The following is a 10815-nucleotide window of genomic DNA, read 5'->3' on the forward strand; positions in this document are numbered from 1 at the left end:
TTTTATTAGTCAGATTAAAACCTTCCCTGAGATAACATCCACCACCTGATATGTCAGTGAAACCTTTAAAAAAAAAACAAATTTTAAAGCTTAAGTGTTTAAAACTGTATGAAAGAAAGCTAACATGGAACACGGAACCACACTTCATGATGGTCGGAGCTAATGACTACACTGTAGTAATGAGCTGTGCAGGGCTCTGAAAATGAAAGCAGATAGGACGCTACGCTACTTGATTGTCTTTGGCAAACTGAACTAATCTTTTCTTACGTGCTTTATGATTACAAAATGCAAAAAACTAAACAAACCCCAAAACCACAACAGGTCCTGAACATCAAAAGTGGTTGTATCTTATCCACGGGCCACCTGAGTGGTGACCACTGATGAGTTAGCAGGCTGCTGGTTTTCCCTGATGTTCAGCTCACGATACATCTGGCACCAAGCGCATGGGTGACAGAAAATTACGCTGCTGGCGTCATCAACGAACGAGCCCTGCAGGATGGAGAAAAAGGAAGAAGAGAGAGAGGGAGAGGATGAAGCAATGAAGCAGCAGGAGTTACTATGATTTAATTTAATGAAGCTGTCATGCAGGCATGTGCGGTGTGGAGTCCTGCCTGGGCCCCTCAACAGTAATATTTAACTATTAATCACAATTTTGCTAAATAAATGGATCTGGCTTGCATCAGTCACATGACTACCATTTAACCAATTATTGCCCTTGAAGGTAGAACGTGCTGGTTATGAGCCGGGATTTAACTCACAAAGAAAACGTGCATTTTTTTGCAGCCTGAGTGGTGTGGAGTTGTAGGAGAAACACAACTTAAATGGGAGACGCAGACTGATGCAAAGGAAACCAGGTATACAGCTCACACTGTAGTCTACAGCACACAGCAGTATTAGCTTATTATGTAGTGGTCAGTTGTTCTTCTGTGGCAACTGACGAATTGAAACAAATGAGCATTTCTGCAGGGCTTATATTTCAATAAAAACTAAATAATATACATATCCACATAATTATGGATTATTATAATTACAATATTATGAAAAAAACACTTTATTTTCAAAAATACATTAAGAAACAGATTATATTACATTTATATTTCAAATATGACAAAATGCTGAATTTACAGCAGCAAAATTATTGTATGTCTACAGTTTAAACATTTAATAAGCTTTCTGCCTGCACAGAGTGGACAGTTAAACAATCACTGAATCATCATAAATACATTATTTTATTCTTATTGTTTTATTATTAGAGCACTGGGAAGAAATAATAGGAGAAGGATTCTGGAAGAAAACTTGTGGCAATATTGGACTGGAGAAGGTATAAAATGTCACTGTATGTGTGTGTGTCTATGTGTGCATGTTTTATGTGTATAGATTTTTAAAAATTATTACTCATGTTATAACATTGTCCAGACAAGCCCTGTAAGGATATGAGGAGAAAACAGTGTCAAAAGGAGCTGTGTGAGGCTGCTAAAGGCAGTGGATCCTCCACCAGCTGGATTAAAAAGAGCACAGGTAACAATAACACATGTACCAGTTGTTGCATTGCTGGTACAAACACAGCTGCAATGTTTTGGTTCAAAAACATTTTTCTATTATTACTTTATTATGGATTAGGTGCAAAAGTTATTCAGTTTGGATAATTAAATAATAGTTTAAAGCAATAGCAAGTTGTGCCTTGTTCTCAGATGGACAGCAAGTGGAGCTCGATAGCTCAGATGAGGAGATGGAAGGAGGGAGAGAGGCAAAGAGTGATTCACAGGCAAAGCCTAGTTTATTTTCATCTGTTGCCTTATGATTCCATTAAAGTCACCAATCTTTGCATTTTATTATTATCTGATAACATGCTGCAGAAGCAGCAGCAACCCCTCAACAGCAACATTGTACACCATCAGGTAAAACGTAAGCCATGTTTGCTTTGCATTGTCCCCACCTGATGACAGTGATATAGTATGATGCATTTCCATATTAGATTCTTAATGAATGTGGGCTGTTGTTCTTCAGTCTGGTTCTATGTGCCCCTTTTTAACTTTGAGCATCTGCCCCTTTAAACGTCTCTGCATGGCCCCGCTGTGATGGTTGTAAGTGTTTAAAATGTGGGGAATACTACAGTATCAGCAACAGCACTGACAGCAAACTGAAGATGTTGGTTTAAGACTGTCCACACTGATTGTTAATTATTCTGAACTCAAACCAACATGACTAGAAAGAGAAACATGCAGATGAGGTTTTCCTGTGATTTACTGAAAGTAAATTTCACATCACAACATTCATATCTGTTTTATTAAGAATAAGATGTAAACGAACGCGGCAGTCTCTTTCTCTGCTAAAAGCTCCACTGTATCCACTAACTATCAGACATCTGATGCTGGTAGGAACATTTAGCTGCTACAGCTGCAAACAGGCTGATGAAAGCAGTGAGAGTAACTTGAACAGTAAAGCTGTGTCCCTTTAAAATGCTGTGTAGAGCTGGGTAACCAACTATCTGAGAGTTTTTCAAAACAAGCAGCAGCAGGTGCAGTTTTCTTCCGTATGCCGACAAATACGAGAGTTCAAATTTGGATAACTTTCCATTTCCTCTTTTTCTAATTTGGATGCAAAGCTAGTCCCTAAAAAATGTCATCCCACTCAGTTTACTGATGCCACTGAATGATAAGGTGACTTAACCTAACTTATCTTCAGCTCGGCCTTCTGTTTTTCTGTCAGTAGTTTTGTCTCCAAACCATCCACCACAGCAGGTCTAACTATCATCTTGTAAATCTTCATTTTCACTCTTGCAGCAATCCCTCTGTCAACACTCATCTCCATCCACCCCACCCTGGCTGCACTCTTATTTTCACCTGTGTCTGTTGCTTTGGATGGTTGACCCCAGGTACCTAAAGAGGACACGAAACAATACAAATATAAAGTATAATACATCAGTGAGCCCTTCCATCAAAAACTGAAGTAGATGTAAAACCTTCTGTGATGCTGGAATTAAGAAATAAGTGCTTAAGCATGTGCAGCGCCATCTTCTGTCAGTATGGAACATGATGTCATGTGGTTGGTTAGTTGCTTCTAAGAGACTTTGATTTTAAGCACTTATTTCTTAAATTCAGTTTCACAGACAGTGTTACATCTATGTAAATTTTTGAGAGCAAGGCTCCATGGTGTAAATTATTAAATGTATCCCTCTGTAGTTACTACAGCTCTGCACCTTTGTTATTGGAAATCAGTACCAGCACACTTCTTCTCCACTCCTCTAATAACCTCACACTCTCCGAGATTATGTCATACACTCGGGTTAAAAAGTCCACTGCCCTCTCTCCCAGACATCTGCAGAACTCCACAGGTCTGTCACCAGCACCAACTACCCTACATTCATCATCCTTCATCGTCTCTTGATTCAGTAACTCGAATATGCAAATGTGCACATTTTACTAATTAAACCCTACAGAAATCCCTATAAATTAAGGCAGCGGTCCCCAACCTTTTTTGCGCAATGGACCAGTTTATGTCCGACAATATTTTTACGGACCCGCCTTTAAGGTGTCACAGATAAATACAACAAAATAAAACCAGCACCGGTACCAAAAAAGAACATTTATTTATAACACACAGGTAAAGACCCAGGGAAACAGAATTAATGACAAAAATGATAAAAACCCTGAAAACCATAAATTTCACACCTGAGCATCAAATCTCGCGGCCCGGTACCAAACGACTCACGGACCGGTACCAGTCTGTGGTCCGAGGGTTGGGGACGGCTGCATTAAGGGATGCAGTTTTGCTAATGTGAGGTTTTAACATCGAACCGTTTCTCCACCCCAAAAACAGGCATTTCTGCATCCAAAAAGCAAAACAAACAAAAGTGAAAACTTTAAAATGGTTCACAAACTAAGGCTTGATGTCCCAGTGGGGTCATCAATCTGTTACACACAATGTTTAACATACGCCCCTGCATCCCTAACCCAGACTTACAACAATGTTGTAGCGCTTTCTGATGGACTGACGAAGTAAGCAGGACACCACACAGCAAATGTCCAGGAGTGGCATTGCGCAACACCATCCATTTTTACTGGCTGTCTCACACTTCATGCAGGGGAAACACCAATATCCATAGCAACCTAGAAAAATACACAGAGACATTTGTGTTTCATTACATGTTATTGCATTACACTCTGCTACCTTATTGCAAAAACAGTCTGAGGAGACAGTTTATAGAGAAACTGCTGTTTGTAGGGTTTGAATGATTAACTTACAGGAGCTCATATCAGAGCAGCATTCACAGATGCCGGTGCTCCACTTCATTGTACTCATACCTGGAAGAAACAAGGCGGAAACATAGACACAGACTGAAGGGTTAATGTGGTCATAAGGATAATCACTGCTAGAATATGAGAAAGGTAACAGACTGGTTAACTATTGCTCTCAACGTGCTGCTTGTGTTACAGCTGGAACTGGTTCACGTAAATCACTACAAAAACCTGGAAGCAGATGTAGAAATGATCTGTGTGCAGTACAGACAAAAAAGTTTGCCAACAAATGGCAAAGAATTTACACACAGATGTACGTACACACATGCACATGGCAAAATGTGTTGTTCATATATATTTTTTAATGTGATTGTCTGGTAATAGTCTGTGTGCTTTTAATGGATGTTGTGTGGCTGTCTTCAAACCCTTTTTGTATAACTTAAAAAACAAACAAACAAGCAAACGAAATGATTAAAAACAAAGTTTTGCAATAACCTGAAAAATGTGTTGTTGTACTATAACTGCAGGTGCAGTATCTGCTGTTCAGCTGCACTCTCATATCTAACAGGCAGGTTAATGCACGTTGCTAGACTGAACCATGTGCTGCAGCCCTGCTTTCAGTGACATCATGGAGATACGTGTTCAGTAATAAGAAAATATTCCACAGCCTGCTAACATCTTTTCTTGTCATTCCTGTGACGTGTCCATGGTGCAGCTGTATAGTTGAAGTTTCAGTACTTCAGCGTCTAGCTAGCTACACAATAGCGTGAACCTTCTCAAACTGGCACCTAATTTGAACTCCAACTCACTCTACTTTAATATCACCCAACTCCCAAAAGGTCTCTGTGTAGTGTGTCACAAAATGTGTCTGTGAGCTAAATGAACAGCTGCTGTATAAATAAAACCCACTAATGTGCCACACAGAAAAATAAAGGTGTAACAAAGAGAGGACGGGAGAAGAAGATAAATCATTATTTTCAAAGAGAAACTTTATAGACTGAAGAGGTCAATTTTACATCTTCGTTTTAGAGGTTCTTTATCAGATATTGGATTGGAGTGACTTCAGAAGCTATTTGAACTTGTTTGCATATCTTTCATTACAACCTGTCATCAGTCTCATTCTTTTAAATATCTTGCGATAAAACTGAAGGACGTGTATAACAGCATTTGTTACTTAATGTTCATCCTCTCTTTCACTGACCCATGAGTAATTATGATAAGTAGGCTCCAGGATTTTCTTTCAAATTCTGTGAAGATATGAAAACCTTTAAAAATCCCCCTTGTTTTACTCAGCATCATTTGAGTACACTGGTTCATCAGCTCACTTGAAAATGACTGAGAAAAACGATACTGCGGTGATATAACAGTGCAGTAAGCTTCAGAAACATTGCTGAATGTTTTAAGCTGTTCATTTTTATAGAAAGTCTCTCTTACCTGGTCTCTGGTTTGGTGAACTTTGAAGAAAAATTAGATGAAGGGTAGAAAACCCAACATTTAACTAATACACACACACATAGACACACCCCACCTGTTCACACAGGGAAACACAGAATTCATGATACACAGTCATTCAACCAGTGTAAATGTAAAATAACTAGTTTGCATGTGGTAACACAGAAACATTGTAGCAAAAGTATTTGAAATATGGATGAAAAAGGTACATTTGTCCCCGGGTAAATGTCCCCAGCAAAAAAACCCCACAGCGACTAGATATTTGGTCAGACCGTCTCTTACAGAGGAAGGAAAAACCCAGTGATGAAAACTGTTTAAAAAAAACAAACAAAAAAAACAAAAAAACCCAAAAACAAACAAAATAGTTGACTGACAACTATTTTAGTCATTAAATGGTTGTGAACAGCCACTGAACCATCTATCAGCTTACGCATATTAGCATTTTCACAATCATTCACATGTTCTCTCTCACTTGTTCAATTAGGTCATGTGATTTTACTGATTAAACCTTTAGCTCAGGGGTGTTAATGTCATTTTAGTTCAAATGCTCACTTAAAGCTATTAGGATGAGTCATCAAATGACATGCTAACAAAATCTGGTAAAAAAATAAAATAAACCATCCTTAAGATGAACAGGTGGAGATGTTAAGAAACATAAATGCTAGGGTTTAATTTTATTAATTTTATTAAAAGTGATACAGTGTCACGGTTCAGTGGCCCGTGGCACCCAGATCATGACATAGAGTGTGCAACAAAGACTGTAAAAATTGTAATTTACAAGGAGGAGGATTATTAGTTTTCATTATTTCTTTTGCAAAAATATATGGAAATTTGGGAAAAATATAGCACCTTCATTTTCACATTGGTAGAACTAGTGACTCGATCTATGTAATGAATTATTCTTATCAAATCTTATTGAAGAAAATTGAACTTTAATACGACCAGTGAGTTTGATTATATGAGATAGCTTCTGAAAGGAGAAAACAAAAAATGCATCACAGAAACTCAGTGTGTAGGTATGAGGGTGTGAGGTCAGAATTCCTGTGCATCTACCTGAAAAGAAAAAGAGTTTTCTTATTATTTGGGTGAAGTATGGAAACGTCTGTGATGGAGGTAAGAGAGGCTCACAGCTCAGCTCAGCTGTAAGCCTCATTATCTGCTGTAGGGTCTTGCGATCCGATACCGTGCGCTTACCATAACAGACAGTGATGCAGCTGCTCAGGATACTCTCAATAGTCCCTCTGTAGAAGGTGGTGAGAATGGGTGTCGGGTGATTTTGCAGGAAGCAGAGATGCCGTTGGGCCTTCTTAGTTATGGAGCTGGTGTTGAGGGACCAACGCCATGCATCTCCAACACCACCACACAACACTGAATGGAAATTCAGAGGGCTCAGCAAAGTCGCTCTTACACTTAAGGCAGCTTGATACATGTAGTCAGGAATAGATGACTCTTCAGTAGCATCATCAGATGGCGCTTAACTTTTAGTCTGGTTGAGCTCAAGTGGGAACAGCTTGCTGCTTGGTTGCTCTGTGGGATGGTTTATATGATAAAATACACCATTTCAAACATAAGAGGATGCCTGAAAACCAAAACCAAAAGTATTCCACAGTTAACAACATCCTACACCAGCGCAGATTTAAACATATATACAGTAAGCACATTGTCAGCATCACAAGATGAAGTTCAGCTCCGTATGACGATGTATTGATGACTGACGCTAGGTATGGATAGTGTGTTGCATTTGCTAAGCTGGTGACTCCATAATGTGTAAACCCCACTAGTCAGCAAACTAAAGCTTTAAAAGAAATAGCATGGTGCAGTAGTACAGTAAAGTCATCCAGAATACAGCGCAGTAAAAGTAGAAAGCAACATAACATGGACATACTTAAATAGTACATTACAACAAAGTAAAGTGCTTGAGGAAATGTACTCAGATCCATGCTGCTCCTGTCTATGCGCTCATCTAATGGCGTTAGGGACCGTGAGACTAATAGTACTCATGCACAGTGCTGTGTGGTTAGCACCATTAACTCAAAGCAAGAAGGTCCTGGTTTCAATTACTCTGGCCCTTTGGGGCCTTTCTGAGTGCAGTTTACATCTTTCCTCATGACTGTGGAGGGGGTTCTCTGTGTACTGTATCACAGTCTATCACAGGGCTCTCTGTTTTAGCCTGTCCATGGGCTGTACCCTGCCTCTGGTCCTACAGCAGCTGAGATACACTCCAGTCATGGCTGCAAAATAGATAAGTGGAAGAAAATGAATGGACAGTCCAATGGCTTTAGTCAGGGGACAATAGGAGGATAATCATATTTCATGGCAGGAGCTAGTACCCTCACCCCCCCCATCCCCACGTCCTGCTTCTGGCCCCACCCCTAGAAGCTAGTGTGTCCACACCCCCCTCTCTCATTTCCAGTTTAATGCTGGGATTTCTCAACTTCATCTAATTTATTTTCAACGCTCAGAGAATCAGAGAAACGGTAAGACTAACTTTTCATATTGATGAACAGCTTAGTATTTCTGTGTAGTGATTAACATGTAAAGCTTGTGGGGGGACAAGACATCCAGCCTCGATGTTTTTTTTCCAGCCTGGTTTAACCATAGTTTGTCATATAGTCTATCTATTCTGTCAAATCTATTGATTTGTCTTGCTTGACACTAATTATTGATGTTTGGTTTTTGGGGGGTTCCTGACCAAGCTGGGTCAGAAGCTAGTGTACACATAATGCTGGTTCCAAGTCTGGGTTGAGGGAAGGGTCATCTGATGTAAACTCTGTGTTTGTAGGAAATAAGGGAGCGGCCAGAAATGCCTTTCTTATCTTAATCAAGGACACAAAACAGAATTCTGCCCCCCGCCTTTATTTGTTAATGTGTATCTCTCACGCATGTTTTGATTGTTTGAATAAATCATGAATGTACAAAACAGTCCGTAGTGGTCATGAGCTTGGCCGCTAATGAACTGTTCACATTTAATATGCAAATAAATGTGAAATGCACATAAATCTGGACACTCTGAAATCTCCTCTCATTTCAACCCTCATTTCTCGTCACACTGTGATCTTTAGTTTAGCCCGTTACCTCACAGACAGGCCTCCACAAGAGTGGAGGACATACTGTAGGACTGATAGTAGCCTGTTAGCCTACCTCCTGCCCCATACTGCTTTTAACCTGTCAGGTGTTGAAGCTCATCAGAAGTCAAACCAGATCGTGAAGGGACACCAATGAATGTAAATAATGTAGTTATCGTGATATCTGTGAAAGTTTCGTGAAATGCACTCTGTTTCTGAAAATAATAAGTACTGGTGAGCAGGAGCACATAGGGATTTGTAGGTGAGGAGGAGGATCTTACCGGAGATCAGGACTTGAGCCCGTGGAGGTGCATAAGGGTGGGGGTGATGTGTTGCTAGGACTTAGTGCATATACGAACTGACGGCTGACTTCTGAACATACTGCAGCATGTCCAGAGATTTGAGATGCAGAACAAATGGGATTCTGTTACGATAGTCCAGGCGGGAGGTAATTAAAGCATGAGTGAAGATTTCAGCTGCAGAATTTGAGAGTTATGTCCAGAGTCTGGAGTGGAGTCTGTGTCAAAGCTGCTGAAAGGTCCAGAAGTATTAGGATGCTAATGTGGAAATTTTCATGCTGTGATGTGCGCTGAAGTCGGATTTGCAAAAAAGTTTGTGACTGCTCTTTCCAGGATCGGGCAGTAGTTATTGAGGTCATCTGAGCCCACACTAGTTTTTTTTATTTTTGAGAATGGAGGAGACAGCAGGTGTTTTGAGGACTGAAGGTAGCAGGGGCCTGTACTAGGAAGCAGTAAGGTCAATCTGGGTAACTCCAAATCTGGGTTTTGCCATTGTAATATAGAGATGAGCAGGTATGACATCACTGCCTACCAACCAATGAATTCTCCAGAAAATGGTGTCAACTTTCCTGAAAAATCCCATGGACCTCTGTTGGGAGCCTGGGATGGTGTAAAGTTTCTCACTTGCGTCAGTTGGATAGCAAGTTGATAACCAGCTTTGTGTGACAAAGCTCACCTGATCCTAATCGCCTGTTTCAGGGTAAGAGAATGCAGATAACAGAAAGATACTCTGGATATGCTGAACTGTACTTCATAGTACAGGGCTCCGCTGGTTTCAGATGATGTCCACCATGATGGTACACAAAGTGCATAGGCATGATTTGAGGATGGTTGGTGGCATGGGGTCCAGAGAACAGAAGAGTGCACTGCACGCAAATCCTTTGCACATCTCACTCCAGCTATTTGTAGTGATTTAAATGAATCAGGAAACATCCTGTTATGTACGTAACAAACCAGCCTGTTACCTTTCTCAAATTCTCCCCTTGGATTTCTCCATGCGTAGCAGCTATAACCTCTGTCACACTTCACGCTGTGTCTGTTTCCTCCAGGCATGGCTGGCCACCAGCAGACCAACCAGGTGGTGACAATCACCACCAGTCAGAACCCTGGGCAGTGGAGTACCGACCTCTGTGACTGCTGTGTTGATATGAACAGCTGTAAGTGAACACTCAGCAGTCATTTCTGCATCAACCATCTCCTCAGTTTGTCCAATCAGTAGCATTATGGAGCTTTTGATCATATTATGCTCTTCTCTAGAAATCTGAGATTCTCTAATTGGCACATGAACTTAAATGCAGCACTCTGTTGGAGTGCTTTGCACTGTTGCATGTTCTCCTGCCTGGTTTCCTGTTGTTACTCTGGCTTCCTCCCAGAGATCCACTGGTAAGTTATTATTTGAACCAACGGCAGCTGAATATTCGAGGGTAACGAATGACCCTTGCAATGAAATGACCAAACCAAACATCACCAGATCATGAGAAGAAGAACAGAGGCACACGCTCAGGAAACAAGAAGACAGAAGTGACAATGAGCAGAAGGGGAAGTGTTTAAAAACCCAGAAAACTACCTGAAACCTAGTGAAATGTATGAGGATTACATACCGGCAAGATTATTCCCTATTCCTTTCATTCCCTTCTTTTTTTTCCATTTCCTCTTTTTCTGTTCTGTTTCAAGGTTGCTGCGGCTTCTGGTGTTTCCCCTGCATGCAGTGTCAGACAGCCAGTAAACATGGATGGTGCTGTGCAATGCCACTCCTGGATG

The 10815-nt window shown here is 40.5% G+C and overlaps 1 protein-coding gene across 1 annotated transcript; it reads right to left on the reverse strand.

The window, feature by feature from the left end:
• LOC134624864 (uncharacterized) lies at positions 1 to 10110 on the reverse strand. The gene is made up of 6 exons (XM_063469970.1): positions 10020 to 10110; positions 7170 to 7217; positions 6885 to 7058; positions 4245 to 4304; positions 3964 to 4109; positions 1 to 489 (listed from the first exon to the last, which is right to left on the reverse strand). The coding sequence occupies exons 1-6, from the start codon at positions 10105 to 10107 to the stop codon at positions 349 to 351; spliced, it is 657 nt and encodes a 218-aa protein (XP_063326040.1). The 5' UTR covers positions 10108 to 10110; the 3' UTR covers positions 1 to 348.
• Between the last annotated feature and the right edge of the window lie 705 nt (positions 10111 to 10815).

This window comes from Pelmatolapia mariae, linkage group LG3_W (assembly GCF_036321145.2).
Source record: "Pelmatolapia mariae isolate MD_Pm_ZW linkage group LG3_W, Pm_UMD_F_2, whole genome shotgun sequence".
NCBI classification, from domain to species: Eukaryota; Metazoa; Chordata; class Actinopteri; order Cichliformes; family Cichlidae; genus Pelmatolapia; species Pelmatolapia mariae.